General features: G+C 31.1%; 1 protein-coding gene across 1 annotated transcript; it reads left to right on the top strand.

Moving 5' to 3' along the window:
• The first annotated feature begins 6,043 nt into the window (after positions 1-6,043).
• On the top strand, positions 6,044-18,411 carry LOC145298061 (putative palmitoyltransferase ZDHHC24). Its single transcript, XM_080144293.1, has 2 exons — positions 6,044-6,209; positions 17,173-18,411. The coding sequence occupies exons 1-2, from the start codon at positions 6,176-6,178 to the stop codon at positions 18,003-18,005; spliced, it is 867 nt and encodes a 288-aa protein (XP_080000419.1). The 5' UTR covers positions 6,044-6,175; the 3' UTR covers positions 18,006-18,411.
• The last annotated feature ends 1,856 nt before the right edge of the window (positions 18,412-20,267 follow it).

Raw genomic sequence — 20,267 nt, 5'->3', positions numbered from 1 at the left:
ATATATATAGAGAGAGAGAGAGAGAGAGAGAGAGAGAGAGACAAAGAGAGAGAGAGAGAGGAAATAAAAACTGGTGTAGATAATGTTGACGTTGTGAAATGTTTGTTGTTTTTTTTTGGCATAAAAAGAACATTTCATGGCGAACAATATCTACACCAGTTTTTATTTCTCCTATCTCTCCCCCCTCTCTTTTTCTCTCTTTCTCTATATATCCTTCCCAACTCTCTCTCTCTTTCTCTCTCTACTTATGTATCTCTCTCTATTTCTCTCTCATAGTGGAAAACCTATGTGGAAAAGATGTAATATGATCGAAATCTAGCTAATCGTAGGAAAATATGTAAGTAATTTAAATCGCCTGCATTAAAAGTAAATGTAAAAAAAAGTATAAAAAAGGATTAAAAAAACTAAACAAAACGCCGTTATAAAACAAAGTAAAAGAAAACAAAAAAAAATAGCATCGTGTAAGGTCCGAAAAATAAACAATGGTACCCGTACATATTTTTTTTAGGTTTATGTTTTGGGGGGAGGAGGGATAGTGGCGTGTTGTTAATGTGTGCATAGGTAAGTGTAAAGTTATCAATATTTCAATTTCTGTTTATGAACGGTTATTATATTAATATTTGGTTTATTTTTTTAAAACAGTTGCATTTTATAGAGAATGCCGCCATATTTGAAAAGTTCTGGAGCGTTCGCTTATGCATTAAGAAGTGGATTCTGGAATAATCAAATTGCCATCTCTCAACCAATAAGGATGGGCGGAATTTGAGGAGGGCGAATTTATTAATTTTGAATCGGAAAATGGAAAGATTATGTTATGTCCCTGAGTTTATGATCCATTTACAAAGAGTGAAAGCACAATATCTGTAGAATATGTATATTTTCTCCCGGTCTTGACTGGGGGAGGTAGGAGGACTTAATATTTTGGGGGAAAATTAGGAACTACTTTCTCTAAAGATGCTGCGATTGTGATGGTGTTGCTCCTAAGATGAAATGTAGGATTTTATTATAATGACTCAATGTGTCTAAAATAGCATTCTAAAGTAACGTAAGATAGTACCTAATAGATAATAATAAATAATAATAAATTTGTATGTGGCAACTGTTGTTACAAACCTACGGTACTTTGGTCCAGAGGGGAATTTCTGCAATCAAAATATTATATATGGAGATGATACAAGCTGTTGATTAGTGCGACCTCTGCCGTCTTGATTGATATTTTGATCGCCTCATTTGATCCCTAGATTCTTTTTAAGGCATTTGAAATCAACGTGTCTAACTTCCTCTCTTGTCTGATTTTAAGTTGCTGTTCTGAAATCTTACTTTAATCCGAGGATGAATCTTTTGTTTTTCCAAATGTTACAAAACTGATTAAATGCTTTTGATGCCTTTTTTATCCTGCACTGTAACTCGTAGTCCATATTGCCTTTCTTGTTTATGAAGCTTTCCAAATAGATAAAGTTGTCAACTATAGCTAGTTCGTTTTTATCGATAAAGACGTTTGTAGGTGGCTGGTGTGCCCCAAAGGGATGGAAACTAAAGGATTAAATTAGAAATTTGTAAAATGTTTATGTCAACAATAATTAAGTTTTGAGAAATGTGCATTTATTTAAAATACTTAGATACTCCTGAAATTTTAGGATTTTTTATAAATTAGTTGTTAATATCAATGGTTCAAATTTCATGCATTAGCTATTTTTTCCTTGATGTTATATAAATTTGAATCAGAATTTCTAAGTTTAAAAAGTCAATACAATACAGAAGTATCATTTTAAAGTAAATATTTATTTATTCAAATATATTATTTTCTTTAAATAAATATATAGCAGTTACAAAAACATAAAGATCTATTTTCTCTTCTTCCTTTTTTTTTTTTTTACTTTCCTTCTCTTCTAAGCCCCCCATTCTCTCTCTTAATCCATATCTCTCTTTAATTTTCCTCCCCCCTCTCTCTCTCTTTCTCTTTCCTTTGTTCAAGTTATTTCTCATCATAGCAAATCTTCCTGGCAGGTGGGTCCCTCGCTGACATAAAACATGTAACCTACTGCCGATATGTTGATAGGTGTCAAGCCAGACTCCATGAGGCCAACCGTCCACTTTACTTTGTTGAGAAATTACTTTTTTCTCCAATATCGCAATAAAAACACATTCTATCATTTCTCCAAAATCTGGGCTCTTTTAAGCCTCGTGTCAAACACCCTACCTAACCCTTAACCCATAAGCAAGATAATTTGGTACTGCGCAGTGCATGCAACAGCGTTATATATTGATTAGATATTTTTCCTTGATGTAAGCGTTGTGCAAATTTGAATCAGAATGTCTAAGTCTAAAAAGTCAATACAATACAAAATTATTGTTTTTAAGTAAATATTCATTTAAATATATTATTTTCTTTAAATAAATATATAGCTGTCCCAAATGAAATAAAGATTTATTTTCTCTCGCAAATCAATGTCCATGCCAAGTGATTCGGCCATACACTGACCAATCGTTTTGTAGGGCGCACTGATTCCATCTGTCCCCTAAGAAACTTCTTTAGCCCCCTTTGGGATCACGATCGATCAGAAGAGAAAACCCAGCAAGCATCGAAGACAGACCTCCCTCATCTCTCATATCTACAACTTGGATGTCTTCAAGTCCAATGTTAACAAATTCCTGATGAACCGCCCCCTTAAGTAAACACTCCATCAAACCTCCACACTAACGTAATGTACTTACAATAACCCTTATCTCTGAGTGACTTCCGGGCCTTGATAAGTGGTGATCACTGCGTAAAAAAAAAAAAAAAAATCTCTCTTGTCTTTGTCCACGATTTTCACTGAAGATAACTGGTGGCTGACCTGGAACTGCAGAAAGAGCTTCTACCTTCCTGTGCCATCCAAAGAACTTTCTGCTCTTCCTTTTTCTCAAGTGGACACAGTCCAATTTTTGACCGCCAAAATAAAGCTTTTGTTGTTTTGTTTTAAAAGAGGTTTTGTTGTTTATTCTGTGCTATGTGTTCATGTATTAATTAATTTACTAGCAAGACCTGTGGAAATTTCACAGGGGACTAATTCATATGTAATATATTGATGTTGGTATTCTGGAGGTGTTCAGTGTAAATGGAGACACTCTGATATTATTGTAGCTTTTTTGTTAAAACTGCAAAAGTATTTATCTAAGCTAGCACAAACGCCCAACAAAGCCCGGTCATAAAGTATGTTTAAATATGATATTTTAATTCTTGCAGATTTCATAGATATTATTATAGAGTTAATGTTCTATCGATTTTTATTAAAGTTACGATTTCAAAAATAAAATAATATATCCATATGACTTAGGTGCATCAGCTTGAATCGAAAATGAAATAAAAGCTTATGAAAAAAAAAAAAAAAAAAAAAAAAAAAAAAAAATATATATATATATATATATATATATATATATATATATATAACTTGAGTTCCTTCAGCCATAATCGAAACCGAACCCAATGAAACGACCCGGATGTAAGCGTGACACACAAAAGAACACACACGCTATCGTATTAATAGAGAGATTAGGGATGCTAACTCGCATCTCTAAAAATATTGCTTAAAAAAATATCTGCATAATATTGACTTCTTAAACTTAAAAATTCCAATTCAAATACATCTTTTTTTTGGGGGGAGGGGTGTACTTTTTATTCTATTATTATTACAATTTTTTAGGTTTTTTTTAACTTAAAACAAGGCACAGTGCCATTTTGACATAAGAGGCTATTATTTTGGACCAAATTTACAGAGACACTATGTAGGGAGCTAAGTAGCAAGATGTCAGTTCACGTTACACTTAAACTTATGTATGTTAGTACAGTCAGGGAAGCAAGGAGCCATGAGGGAATTCCAAAGTCTAGCAGTTTGAGGTTTTATGAAAACCATCAAAATATATGCAACCTATAACTGAAACATTCCCAGCGATATGCTGATTATAAATATATTATTAGTTCTTCTAGGTGTTCAACTATCGAAAACTGATGCCTGAACACACACACACACACACACACACACACACACACACACACACACACACACACACACACACACACTTTGTTCTGTAAGTGCCTTGGCTGATTAGGAGGGGCACGGTGGAACCTAGGAAGCTGATTAGCTAACTAAAAACTCAATAGAATGTGCGTATATAAAAACGCAAGATAACCATGGCACTCATGAGTTGTGATACAACGAAACAGGACTGTATGTCGATGACTATATATATATATATATATATATATATATATATATATATATATATATATATATATATATATATATATATATATACTAGCAAAAGTACCCGTCATTGACTGGGTTCAAAAACAGCCTACAGAAAATGGACTCTGATTTATAAAAGTATGGTAGGTTATGAAAAGGAAGAGTTGTAAAGAAATAGCTTCGAATTTGGGGGTATCGAAACCAAAGCAAAATATGATGAAAGTAAAAATAAAATAGATAAACCACATAATTTATTATACCATACTTGTTCACACTGAAACACTTATCACAATATTCTGTGGATCTATATTTAAAAAACCTTGTTAAACTTTCTGACATATTTCCATTCTATGGAGGTCAGGTGCGAACGAACATCCCATAATTTTATTATACCATTTTTCTTCAAACTGAAACATAATTATCAAAGTATACTTATGCAGATAGATATGAAAAGTCTTTATTAAAGTTTTTGCCTATTTCCATTCTATGGAGGCCAGGCACGAACGCAGACCCCACACTTTTATTATACCATCCCTACTTAAGTTGAAACATACTTATCAAAGTATTATTATGTACATCTATATCAAAAACCCTTGTAAACGTTTTTTTTTCTATTTTTAAATTTTTTATTTCCATACTTTGTGGACCAGGCGCGAACACAGACCCCACAGTTTTAATGAACCACTGTTCTGCCAGATCAAACATATCCATTCCTGTGTATCATCGATACATCTTCTATCATTATATGTGATCAGTTTTCTATAATAGTCAACCATATAGGAGCCTATTCGTGACCACACACACACACACACACACACACACACACACACACACACACACAGACGTTCAGCTTTATATATATATATATATATATATATATATATATATATATATATATATATATATATATATATATATATCGTCGTTGGCAAAACTCGGATACTAGTATCTAGGTATGCATAAATTTTGGAAATTAACTTTAGTCTTTAATCTTTCAAATACAATCAAAGAGTAGTCGGAAACTGACAAAAAATTATGATAAATCGGTTTTCGAAACTATGTCTCCCTATCTTTATTCTTTCATTTTTGTCCCTACCTAAAGTCACTTTGCTCATTAGAATTGAGTCAGCCAGAGGCCACTCTTGGAGGCCTGGGCCAGCCCCAGCTACAAATTGTTTTTTCTAGGTGATTCGATTCACAAGGCGCAACTTCGTATCGCACACATTTCAGATGTCACCATTTGCTGCTGCAAACATTGCTTGTTCACCAAGTTGAACTCTTGCAGCGGGTTGCCGGTGCACCACCCAGCGGTGTTACCATCTCTTTCTATATAATGTGATATGCATGGATAGGCGACAAGGCGGTAGTACCCGCATAATGGTACAACAACAACAACAACAACAACAAGTGTAGCAGCACTACTTTATAATGTACCTATTTACTATGCCTCCCCACGGGACAGAGTTAGACACCAGGGTCGTTTTTTAATGTAGGCTAATTAAATATGAAATAAGGTATGTTGGTCACCAGGTGTTAGTATAAAGCTGTTAATCGCAGAAAGCCAGAAACAGTAGGAGGAAAAGATAAAAATCGGAAGGAAAGGAAAAAAAAAACTTTAAAAGAAAGAGAAGTAAAGGAATAAAACGAAACAGAAAGAGAAAATAAAGGGAGTTGAAGAGAGAGAAAGAAAGATAAGGACAGAGAGAGAGAGAGAGAGAGAGAGAGATGAGAGAAACGAAGAGAGGCAGGAAGGGAGAGAGAAATAAAGTAAAAAAGGAATTAGATAAAAAAAAGACAGAAAGACGGAGAAAAAAGAGAATAAGAGAAAGATAAGAGAGAGAAAGAGAAGGAGAGTGGTATACGGTAGAACTCTTTAATATTGGAAGATTAGAAAAGAACATTTCCATCATCTGCAAAACTTAGACTTGGTCATTTTAAATTAAACGAAAATGATAAAGTCTCAAGTCGGGAATGGTCATGGAGGTTGGTATTATTAGAACGGCTTAATATTATTAAAAAAAAAAAATATTAAAACAAACATTCTCTTATCCCACAAAAAAATCAGCATTTTTACCATGACTACGTGTCCCGTCCTTACTTTCACTACCGTTGGTGTTGTTATTACTTTCACTTTAAAAGCATTAAAATATAATGCTGAAGTATTAAATTGCACAAAGTTATTAATAAATGAATGAATAAAGGTTCTTCCGAATTATAGTAGTACGTTCTATAGCGCCTTTATTTTTTTTGTATTCGTGTGATAACGCTAATTCGACGTGTGTCCTTTGTAAGTCTCATCCGTAGTTAGTAAGTAGAAATAGTAATTAGCACATGCTCTTTTGTGCAGACTAACTACACAGCTTTAATATTTGATAATGGATTAATTACCTAATCTTATTAATCTCTTTTATCTGTTAGATAAACCTGTAAATTAATCCAAACTATCACTAATCTCTATTTTAATAAAATTGTGTAAAACACTGATCGCTTATATGGGTTAACACGTAGAAATCAGTTATTTATCGAATTCAAAAACCAATTGTATAAAACGAAAATTTTAAAATCCCATTTAAAAAAATAATTTAATCACGAAATTAAATCCATCACAGTACATTCTTATTTATTTGTAAACAAAGCAATATTTTTTATTTATTTATTTATTTATTTATTTGTCGATCTAACCTAGACGCCACTATTCCGAATTTACAAGAGCAAGCTACCATCAATGACAATAGACTTCTTCTTCTTCTTTTCTTCTTCTTCTTCTTCTTCTTCTATTCTTTTTATTTACTTCTCCACGAAAGCAAAATGTGACACAGGGTCGTTTTTAAAGTGGGGGACAACTAGCTCCCCAAAAGGGGGCACTCTGGAAGTAGGCAAAAATAAAAGGTACTAATGCACTTACTGATCCGCGCTATTTTTTAAATCGTATTTCCAAGTTTAATTAAAGTTTTATGATATGTTTTTTATTCAATTGTAAGGTTAAAGTACAGAATAGGTACAAAACACCCTCCTCTCCCCATGTTAAAAATGGATTTTTAAATAATAACGTTATTATTTCAGCACGGATCAATAAGTGCATGAGTACCAAATAAAAATTGCCTTAGTACAGAAGGGTCTCCCCTACATTGACTAAGGACAAATCAACCTAAGTGTAGCACTAGCAGCACCAGAACAAATACTACACTGTGATCTTAACCCGGGTTTTAATGTGGGGAAAATCCAGCTCCCCCAAAAAGTTTGGATAGAAACAAAAATAAAAATTGTCTCAGTCATGAAGGATTTCACAGTCGTCTGCCATTTTCAGTGAAAAACTATAAATTTATCAAGATGGCTTCAAAAGGGCAAATCTTCAATTTAATCAAAAGATCAAACGTTTTGGAAAGCTGTTCACTCACCCAATAATTTTATAAATAGAAATTAAAACAACATTATCTTAAGAAAATTAGTCATAGTTTTATAACAATTTGGTTCAAATAATAATTTAATGATTAAACAATATCATAGTGATTAAATTAAACTTTTGAAATATGATTAAAAAAATATAATAATTTAGTAAGAAAACAAAACAAAAAAAAAAGATGGCATAGTTTAAAAAAAGATAAAAAACTAAAATGAAAATAAAAAGATTCCCAGATAACACCGGATACATACGGTCAGTTAAATAATGTTTCTTCTTTCTCCTCCTCCTTCACTTCCAATTTATTGTTTCCGGTAAAAGTCCAGATTCAAAATACAGGGTGGGACAATAAATGTCTTGCCCTAAAGAAATAATACCACAGCTTTATTTTAAAACTTTTATTGAAAAAAATCAATTCAAGTAACTTGATTATGTAGTAGAGCTGACATCTATTCAATGTAGCTGCCGTCAGCCTAAATCACTGCTCCGATACAGGTCCAGAACTGGGAGCATGTCTTTTCCACAAGCACCGGCAGGAGCTTGGCAAATACTTGGCGGATGGTGGCAATCAGGCTGGTTTTGTTGTTGTGGGAGGTCATGTTGGTGATGTTCTTGATGTATGCCCAAACAAAATAGTCTAGCAGGTTCAGGTCAGGGGAGGAGGGGAACCAATAAGAGAAGGGTATGAAGTCGTAGCTCTCCTGAAGCCAAACCTGGGTCTCTTTGGACTTATGGGCCAGCACCAAATCCTACTGTCACACCAGGGTTCTGACAGTGGCCACCAAGGGATCACCACACTCTTCAGCAGATCCAGGTAAACTTTGGTGTTAATTTTAAAGCCAACTTCGAAGATGTGAGGAGGCATGATGTGGCCCTCATTTGAAACCACACCAAAGACCATAACCGTGGCCAGAAACTTCTTTGAACTGTGCCCTCAAGTGTTGAACCATCTGGATTTGCATGTTGAGGGTGCTGGCAATGGTCCTGTTGTCATAACTTGGATCGGTGAAGAGCATGAGTGGTACAGCGGCGCATGCCCAATCTCCCTCGTTGAACGTTGTGTCACTTTCAGATATGATTCTATCATTCTTGGGATTTGTACACAACTGGACAACTAGTAGATGGTCTACAACAAAATAAGAAAACCGGTTTTCATCAAATGGAAATGGAATCATGTCATTTTTTCTAGGGAAACAATTTTATCATTTCATCCTATAGTTAACAGTCTAGAGAACTTATAAAATATAAACAAATTATTTATAGCAAACACAGTAGAATGAAATTCTTTATCGACCCGTGTACTTTTGATGTGTGGAAACTGTTTGATATTTTCTATTTAAAAATTTTATCTTGCTGAAAGCTGTCTTATCGACACTAAATCCAAAATGGAGGCAGAAATTATCGCTCAACATGCTGAAAAATTTGTAAAACAAATATTTACCCTACCACTAACCCTAAGTCCAAGTTTTACCACCCCTCAAAAAAACAAACTAGTAAAACTACATATAAGTTTAATACAGTTGCATCAGCTACATGACAAAGCTCTTGTGGAACACTGTTCCGTTGGCCTGCTTCCCGGTTGAATACAACATGGTAGCCTTCAAATCTAGTGTAAACAAGTTCTTGTTGAGCCATCTCCATAAATAATCAAATTCTACCTAATTTACACCATAAACGATTATTACACTACCACCTTACATTCATTAACCCTTATCCTCGAATGGCCTTGTAGCATATTTTGAAGGTAAGGTAATTGTTTATCGCATGCTTTTCCCATTAGGGATTCCCCCCGCCTTTTTTTCTTTCTATTCAAAAAATGCTACATTGCCTAAAGTGTGTTTATTCATAAAGTCTGAAGAAATGTTGGTTTTTGAAAATTTTCAAACGATATAATGCTTGAAATTGTCGAACTAGACATTAAAACAATTGTAACGTAAAATGAAATACACTTTTTGTTGCCATCAACACCTTGTTCTTGAAGTCTTGATTTTGCACACAGTATATTAATGCTTAATTATGAAGTGTGATAATTTTGTAGCTTAATCCTTAAGTCAACCATTTTTGACTTAAAACCTATTATTATATGAAAATTTACTGAATTACACGAACTCAGTATATTACATATAAGTCTCTCTCTCTCTCTCTCTCTCTCTCTCTCTCTCTATATATATATATATATATATATATATATATATATATATATATATATATATATATGCATATATATATATATATATATATATATATATATATATTTTCGTCCTTATGTAGTTAAATTCTGTTTTAAAATTGAAGACTTTTGCAAAATTGATTTATGCAAGTGCTAAGTCTATTTCTGTTTAACAATTTTAGTTAAAGCCTCTTTTTTTCTTTTTTTTTCATCCATATATAAATGAATGCTCTTTGGTCATTATAAACTTTTTAGGAATCAGATTTTGTAGGTGCTTAGTCTGCGATAGGTTAAAATTAATAATTTTTTTTCCCTCCAGGAATTTTAATTGCATTCTTTATTTTTATTTTTGCATTTTTTTATTCAAAACTTCTTTAGACTATATATATATATATATATATATATATATATATATATATATATATATATATATATATATATAAGTGACCTTGTCTGTCTGCAAGCAGAATGGTCTCTACCAAACTACTCTGTTAATTTTTGGTCTACAGATTTAAAACTTGATATACAGGGGATTCGGACCTGTGGAACAAATTTGATTCAGTTTTTAGTTGCTAAAAATAGCCGACAAGGGGTCAAAATTAAAAAAAAATATTGGAATAAGTCAACTAAATAGTTATCTCCTATGCATATACAAACATACATTCATAGGTTTAACTTAGCTCAGATGGTAAAGAATAATGCTCGAAGCTATATGTTTTGGTTTTGATTCTAGCTGATGGCACTCAAGTCATATTTTTTTAACTTTTGAATTCACTAATATATATTGGGTACAATATAATGATAAATATAGAGAATTGGCTTTATAATAATAAATATGAAATTGGCTCTATAATAATAAATACAGCATCTGCATGGATTAAAATATATTTAAACACATTTTACGACCAGCCAATACTGGACAGCCTGCTTAATAGAATAATAAAAGCAGAGATTGGAAGAAATAGACAGACTATGAACATGCCGAGAGAGACTTGTTTTGTCCTTGAAATGAATGTGGGAGTGAAAGTATAGCTAACCTAAAAATCTATAATTATTATTGTAAATAAAATATACACAGGGTGTCCATAATGTCTCTTTACAAGTTTAAACATTTATTATGAGAAACACCCTTCTAGTTGAAACCACTATCAATAATTTGCCCCACTCTTTATCTGTGCTTAAACCTAAACGTAGATTTCACGAACAAAGTTTCTTTCTTAGGACTGCACGCCTATGGAACTGTATTCGATTTGCTTGCTTTCCAGTTGACTACAATATGGTTGTCTTCAACTCCAATGTAAACAAATTTTTGATGAGCCGTTCCATGTAAGTTAACAAATTTACCGAATTTCCATTACTAACGATTACTATATTGTCCAATTGACTACTGTACACTCTTTAACTCTTATCCTCGAGTGGCATCTGTGCCTTGATAAGTGGTGATGCCTATGTTACAAAAAAAAAAAGAAAAGTTGATGTGATATCTTGATCAGAATTTTTTTTTTATGTTTTGTGTAGAAAGAATCGTCATCATCAGGTTTTCTTCGATATCTTCATATTGGATTTCATTTCAATTCTTGTTTTTATTTATTTATTTTTAAAAATTATTTGTACTGGTTTCCCTCACTGGTGTTGCTAAGATCTGTTGCTCAGATAACATTTTAAATATGAGGTCAAGGAATGAAAAAAAAAAAAACTGTCAGTGCAGTGATGTTTTCTAAAAAAAAAAAAAAATTTTTAATACATATTGGGAAACAAATGAATTTAATTATTTAAAAAAAAAAAAAAAAAAAAGTAGTAAGAATAATAATTAGGAGAATCCGTGGAAATTCAACGTAATGAGAAACATTGAATCAACAAATATGTTTTGATAAAGCTGATATTTTTCTGGATAGTGAAATAATTAGTTTTCTGGACAGAAAAACCAATAACACGCAGCAAATATGGGTTTCTTAACATTTATATGACAATAGTATCCACTGTATTTTAAATATTAAAAGTGACCCAAATGAGATAAATTAATAAATACCAATAAATATACAGAAAGTAATATTGTGCTACATAGTTCAATACAAATAATAAAATCACATTGTAAGAGACAATCTGTTGCTCAGGTTGCTGGAAAAATGCTTGGATCATTCTACTGCTCCAGAAAGTACATAAATTCTGATGCAATCCCTAGAGTCAAATACGTTCTAAGATGGAGTACTTCTGCTACATCTGGAAGGTGCTCATTCCTGCTTAGACAAAGTTCAAAAATGACTCCTTGATGGGCTTTTGCTGGAGACATGAAGTGGATGATTTACATCAAATCTGTATCTAAGGTCGTTGGAAAAATGTTGTTTTTTTTTTTTAATTTTTTTTTTTATTACATTTTCACCCAAACAAGGTACATTGCCACTCAGGTGTAGGGGGCTACTATCAGAGTCAGCAACTACTGGAGCACTATGTAGGGATTTGGGCAGCAAGATGTTGGTTCACGTTGCACTTGAACTTCTGCATGTCAGTACAGTTAGGGAAGCAGGATCCTGGAATGGAATTCCAGAGTCTAGTGGTTCTGGGGAAGAAACTACTGGAGTAGAAAGATCTTTTACATCTAGGGATCTCTACTGTGTGGGGGTGGGATTTAGCTGCCTGTCGGGTTTGTCGAGGGTGTCTGCGTCGTGGGGGTACAAGTGTCTGGAGTTCGTCAGAGCATTCACCATTAAAATACTTGTAGAACAAGCAGAGGGCTGCAACGTTTCGTCGATGGGACAGAGGCTGAAGCTTAGATGCCAGTTCAGGGCCTATCAGATTGGCGACTCTTTTTTGAACCTTGTCTAGGAGCGAGAGACTAGTAGCAGACGCACCAGCCCGGATGTGACAACAATACTCCATACATGGGCGAATGGTGGCCTTATAGAGATACAGGATACTTTCAGGTGTCAGTAGTTTTCTAGCACGGGAGAGAGAGTCTACCTTTTTTGCAGCGGCCCTGGCAATGTTTTCAATATAATTGTTCCAGCTCATGTTTCCTGTGAACGTTAGGCCAAGCAGTTTTAAAGATGTACTCTCAGACAGGGAGTCACTGGCCATTGCTATTGGTGGCAGAGAAGGTTTCTTGTAGTTACTGAAGGAAACCAGTTTGGTCTTGGCAGCATTGAATGTGACCATCCATTTATGTTCCCATTCCACTACAGATTGGAGGTCATCCTCTAGTGTTTTTGCCATTTCTTTAGATATGTGTTCATTTGTTTGCCTGTCATGCCTGTTATAGAGCGTGGTGTCATCAGCATATATACCCATCTCAGAGGCAGTTTTGTCGGGGAGGTCATTAATAAATATCAGGAACAATAGAGGTCCAAGGATAGACCCCTGAGGCACTCCCGCATTTATATCACACTGTTTAGATGTACGACCGTCGAGGACAACCTGGATTTTTCTCTTATCTAAGAAGGATTTAATTATGCTAAGTATTCTACCAGTGATACCGTATGATTTAATTTTCCTGAGGAGACCCTTGTGCCATACCCTGTCAAAAGCCTTAGATATATCTAGAGCTACCGCTCTGCCTTCCCCTGCTTTGTTCAGTGAATGGTATATACGTTCAGAGATTACAGTGAGGATGTCAGCTGTGGAACGGGCTTGTCTAAATCCATATTGTTTGTCAGTCAGAAGTTTAGCATCTGTAAGGTGCCGGACTAGAGCATGGTTAATTATGGTCTCAAATATTTTGGCGAAAAGTGGGAGGAGGCTAATGGGGTGATAATTTGATGGGTCAGTTCTTTCGCCAGAATTCTTGAATATTGGTACCACAGAAGCGGTTTTCCAACAGCCCGGAAAGCATGATTCATTAAGGCATTTGTTGTAGAGTTTGGAGAGAACTGGAGCTACTTCGGCTGAGCACTTTTTTAATAGCACAGCTGGGTTGTATCATTCTAGCGTTTCAGAAAGTTCCTGACCTTTGACAGAATCCTCTATGTAAGGGTCAGATGCACCCTAAAATAAAATACTGCTGCTGCATTCAGGGAGGTGACACTCAAAGTACTCTTTAGAAAGTACTCGATTTAGGTACAATCCCTATTTGCTATTTATGAGACATTCACAGTAATAACTCGTCCTATTTACCTTTCTCTATGTGTATAACGTCAAGTAGAATTTCGATGTACATAGCTTCTTTGCAGGGGATTCCTGTTTGTGGAACCTATTTCTATGGACCTGCTTCCCTGGAAATTACAACATAGTCATCTTCAACTTCAGTGCCAACAAATATTTTTCGTAAACCGTCCCCCAAAGTAATAAAAATTATTTTTAATGGTCTCATAATGTTTCTCATACTTCAGCTTACTATCAGTCCATTTCATTAATCCTTATCTTCAAGTGCTTTTGGCCTTGGTAAGTGATGACCCATAATTTAAAAAAAAAAGAAGAAATTTCTTATGTAGTGATTTCTCAGGGCATCACTATTATTGGAAGGATCCCACAAAGGTAAAAAGGTTGGGAAATACTAGTCTAGACTTTAACTGTTAGCAAACATATCTGTCTCTTTCAAAATTCCAGAGAAAAGAGAAACAGCAAGATAGAAGCAGAAGTAGCCTCATCCTCTTCCCGTTCTGATGTCACTCTCTCTCCTCTCAGCTGTAGGAAGGGCAGACAACACATACTTATCTTTAAGTACAAAATTCAACATTGTGATCTTGTCTATTGATTTGTTAAAGTTTTGGTAATGTTTAAAGGTCGTGGTTAGAAAATAACCCAAATTCAGGATAGTCATTAAAATGATTTTGCTGTTTTTGCTACATATTATTAATTTATATCATTATTATTAAATATTATTAATTTATATTATTATCAAATATTATTAATTTATATTATTATCAAATATTATTAATTCATATTATTATTATTAAATATTATTAATTTATATTATTATTAAATATTATTGATTCATATTATTATTAAATATTATTAATTTATATTATTATTATTATTATTATTATTATTATCAAATATTAATTTATATTATTATTATTGAATATTATTAGTTATATTATTATTAGTAAATATTATTAACTAATATTATTAATTTATATTATTATTAAATATTATTAATTTATATTATTATCAAATATTATCAATTTATATTATTATTAAATATTATTAATTTATATTATTATCAAATATTATTAATTCATATTATTATTATTAACTATTATTAATTCATATTATTATTAAATATTATTGATTCATATTATTATTAAATATTATTAATTTATATTATTACTATTATTATTGTTATTATTATTATCATCAAATATTAATTTATATTATTATTATTGAATATTATTAGTTATATTATTATTAGTAAAAATTATTAACTAATATTATTAATTTATATTATTATTAAATATTATTAATTTATATTATTATCAAATATTATCAATTTATATTATTATTAAATATTATTAATTTATATTATTATCAAATATTATTAATTCATATTATTATTATTAACTATTATTAATTCATATTATTATTAAATATTATTGATTCATATTATTATTAAATATTATTAATTTATATTATTACTATTATTATTGTTATTATTATTATCATCAAATATTAATTTATATTATTATTATTGAATATTATTAGTTATATTATTATTAGTAAAAATTATTAACTAATATTATTAATTTATATTATTATTAAATATTATTAATTTATATTATTATCAAATATTATTAATTTATATTATTATTAAATATTATTAATTTATATTATTATCAAATATTATTAATTCATATTATTATTATTAACTATTATTAATTCATATTATTATTAAATATTATTGATTCATATTATTATTAAATATTATTAATTTATATTATTATTATTATTGTTATTATTATTACCAAATATTAATTTATATTATTATTATTGAATATTATTAGTTATATTATTATTAGTAAATATTATTAACTAATATTATTAATTTATATTATTAATAAATATTAATGATTTATATTATTAAATATTATTAATTTATATTATTATTAAATATTAATTTATATTATTAAAAATATTAATTAATATTATTAATTTGTTTGTATTATTATGAAATATTATTAATTTATATTATTATTAATAAATATCATTAATTTATATTATTATCAAATATTATTAATTTATATTATTATTCAATATTATTAATTTATATTATCAAATATTATTAATTCATATTATTATTATTAAATATTATTAATTTACGTTATTATTAAATATTAATTCATATTATTATTAAATATTATTAATTGATATTATTATTATTATTATCAAATATTAATTTATATTATTATTATTGAATATTATTAGTTATATTATTATTAATAAATATTATTAACTAATATTATTAAATATCATTAATTTATATTATTAATAAATATTAATGATTTATATTATTTAATATTATTAATTTTTATTAAATATTAATTTATATTATTAAAAATATTAATTAATATTATTAATTTGTATTATTATGAAATATTATTAATTTATATTATTATTAATAAATAACATTAATTTATATCATTATTATTAAATATTATAAATTTATATTATTATTATTAAATATTAATTTATATTATTATCATTGAATATTATTAATTTACATTATTATTAAGTATTATTAATTTATATTCTTAATAAATATTATTAATTTTTATTAATTAAAATTATTATTATTAAGTATTATTGATTTATTATGATTATTAAATTTTATTAAATGTGGAAACATCTCAAGTTAAAATTTCGGTTCCGTTTTTAAACGCAGCATCAGATCAAACTCGTTGGTCATTTTGTTTTGATTTGATTTAACTTATTTGCATAATTTTGGCACATTTGAAGCCTGCTTTTCTAAATTTTACATGCATACTAAATGGATTTTAAATGGAAATGATCCCCCATTTGGTAATATTTAACAAAAAACAACAACATAAAACCATTTTTAATGCTTATACAATTATTTTCTCACAATTTCTTTGACTGCGACTTTTAACCATTACCCCAGCTTTTTATTATTAGGGTGAGTAACGATTTTGCATTAAATTCGGTGGTCATTTGTGTTGATTTAATTTATTCATGTAAAGTCAACACGTTTCAAACATGCTTTTCTCAATATTACATGCATAATTCTAACTTGATTTTAAATGCAAATAATATAGCATTTAATAATATTTAACAAAAACAACATAAAATCATTTTTAATACCATAGACATAATTTTTTTTCTTCTCTAACATTGACCTTTAAACTTTACCAAAGTTTTTCAAAAATGCATTAAAGTCATTTTTTTTTATACTGATTGACTCAATTTCACAATTTACTATTATTTTGTAGACTTCCGGTGTGCATCTTGGAGGTGGCCATGGCCAAAGACCCTTAATGATCGTATGGCCTTATCCATTTTTACACTGGGTGGATTGTTCCTGATGTGGTATGAGCTAATTTTGATCTTGCCTACGTACTATTCAGAAACTAGCTCTACCGTCATTGCCCACTGGGTTTTCATGCTGGTTATGTCCTTCCAGATCTACAGCAACATGTTTCGCCTCATCACGACTGATACATCAATAAAAACTGACAATCAGCCTCCGATTCTTTTGAGCGACGACTGGAGATACTGTAAAACGTGCCAGGTGAAAGTGCCGCCTCGCTCGCACCACTGTGTTATCTGTGACGTATGTATTCTGAAGAGAGACCATCACTGTTGGTTCGCTGGTTACTGTATCGGCTACAAAAATCACCGTTATTATTTTGTTATGTTAATATACATGACAATTACCGCCATCTACTGTAATTTATTTAACTACCAGTTTGTAGTGACAGTAAAAGGAGAGCTTGGAGTGTTCAACGTGATTTCTTTCTTTATGCCGCATTTTGGGTATGTGTTTCTATTGTACGACACTTATACGTTTCTCATAACGACCCTCAGTTCCCTCGGTTTCCTGTTGCTTCTCATCTTTTTGTGGCTCTCGCAAATCCAGCTGATGCAGGTCATCACCGGCCAAACACAACATGAAAGAAAGAAGAAGATAATCATTAACAACGTTGGTTGGAAAACAAATCTCCTTGATATCCTTGGACCTCGATGGGTGCTTGTATGGTTTCTTCCGTGGATTCATTCGCCTCCTCCTGGCGATGGTTTCACAATTTCAGAGAAAAAAATATGATGATGCTTTTGAATGTGCACGTGTGTGCCTTTTTTTTCTTAAAGCCACATGTCGTCATACTAATTCATTTGAATCAATCCATTAATTTCAGAAGGATGTATAAAAGGCAACAAAGATGATAGTATAGTATATGTGGATTGACAGTTAAAGATTACTAGGACACATTGATCTCCTTGTTATTTGAAAAACATCTCAGCAAATAATTCTAGCCATTAATAAACGAGTTTGGTATTGAGTTATAAAGGGTTTGCTTTGGGTGGCGACAGTGGCTAAGTAGTTAACGGCACTGAATAGGAACCTGGATGTGCCAAGTTCAAATTTTATTCATTCCACAGAAACAATTTCATCAAACTCACACTCGACCTTGTATGGAAATGAGTAAAATAAAGGGGTTTTACTCCTTAAATATTAGAATGAATATAAATATATACAATGAGTAATTAGAGATACAAGTTCTTTGATTTTTGGGGGTCATTCTTTTTTTTTTAAATCCAGAAAAAGAGCATTTCTGCTTAAATCACGAAAGCCTTACATGGATATGAATTCTTCAATTTTTGGTTGAAGTCTGCTTATTTTTTTAAACAGGAAAAAACTGGTTTCTGCCAAATCACTACAGCCTTACCTACTTATTTTTTTGTTACTATTTGGTTGAATTTTTAAATCTTTCTTCCTCTCTCTCTCTCTATCTCTCTATCTCTCTCTCACTTTACCATTTTTTCTCTATTCCTCTTTCTATCTTGTGTTGCATTGCCTTTCTTTTCCCTCTTATGGCAGTTCTGTCTGAAAACTGAAAATCTTATTTTGCTGTGAAGATTAAGACATCAAACGATTCATGATAAGAAAAAGGAAGTTAGATGTCTTTTTGTTTCATAAAAAAATGACTTCCTGTCTCCTTCCCCCCTCACATATGTGCACTCAGTGTTTTTCTCTTAATTCTGATTTTATTTCTCTTTCTTTTTCTCCCTCCCTCTCTCTCCCTATCTCGTTTTATTTTTCTTTCTCTTTTTCTGCTTTTTCTCTCTTCCTTTTTCTATCTTGTCTTACCTTGCCTTTCTTTTCCCTCTTATGATGGTTCTCTCTGAAAACTGAAAATGCCATTTTGCCGTAGAAGATTTTAAATGATTCATGATGGGTGCACAGGAGTTAGATGACCTTTCATTCATCAAAGAATGACTTCCTGTCTCCTTCCGTCCTATATACACTCTAGGTGTCTTTCTTTTAACTCTGGTCTTCTTAACTGAAACTGATTGGGGTTGTTTTTAAGTAAAAAGTTCTAGTTTATTTTGCGATGCCCTTTTCCTGATTGCGCACACACACGCACACACACACACCAGTGGAGATGGGATAGGTTGGTAAATTCATCTCGATTTCAGCTTTTTTGCTATTGGTTACTTGCATGCTTGGGTAACATTCCGTCATCTTTGTTGCCTTCTATTATTTCGTTTAATTGGTCTATCCTATGGCAAATTAACATCTTTGGCATGATTTAATGTTAAAACAGTACCTATTATAAAAGATTCATTTCATACGATTAATAGAACACAAGTTGTTATCTCGTCTGGAGTGAAATAATGGGCTCCTACCACTCACAACAGTTTTAGTACAAAAATAATCAATAAGATTTGAACTGGACATGACCAATTCTATAAGCTGCAACTCTATCCATTCGGCCAATGACACCCACCTCGTTAGATGGGGTTTATGTAATTACCAACACACAGAAATTTAAATGTGATGTTAACAAACATCTCGCTGAAAAACTCCCCACTTAGGATGTCCCAGTAGATATGCTGGTCGGAAATGATTTCAAATATCGTCATGTTCACAATTTTTTTTCTTTGAAAAAAAAAAAAGTTTAAAATAACATTTTAAATATGAGGTCAAGGAATTAATTTAAAAAAAACTGTTAGCGCAGTGGTGTTTTCATAATTTTTTTGTTTTTTTTAAACTACATATTGGTAAACAAATGAATTTAATTATTTAAAAAAAAAAAATACCAGTAAGAATAATAATTGGCAGGATCCGTGGAAATTCTACGTAAAGAGAAATATATTGAATCAACAAGTATGTTTTGATGAAGCTGATATTTTTATAGAGAGCGCAAGTAATTAGTTTTTTTGACAGAAAAACCAATGATATATAGCATATAGGAGTTTCTTAACATTCATATGATAATAGTATCTACTGTATTTTAAATATAAAAGTAACCCAAATGAGATAAATTAATAAGTAACAATAAATATACAGAAAGTATTATTGTGC

The sequence above is a fragment of the Euprymna scolopes genome, chromosome 2 (assembly GCF_053919585.1).
Source record: "Euprymna scolopes isolate OS-2025 chromosome 2, ASM5391958v1, whole genome shotgun sequence".
In the NCBI taxonomy this organism is placed as follows: domain Eukaryota; kingdom Metazoa; phylum Mollusca; class Cephalopoda; order Sepiida; family Sepiolidae; genus Euprymna; species Euprymna scolopes.
This window is presented reverse-complemented; position numbering and strand designations above follow the sequence as displayed.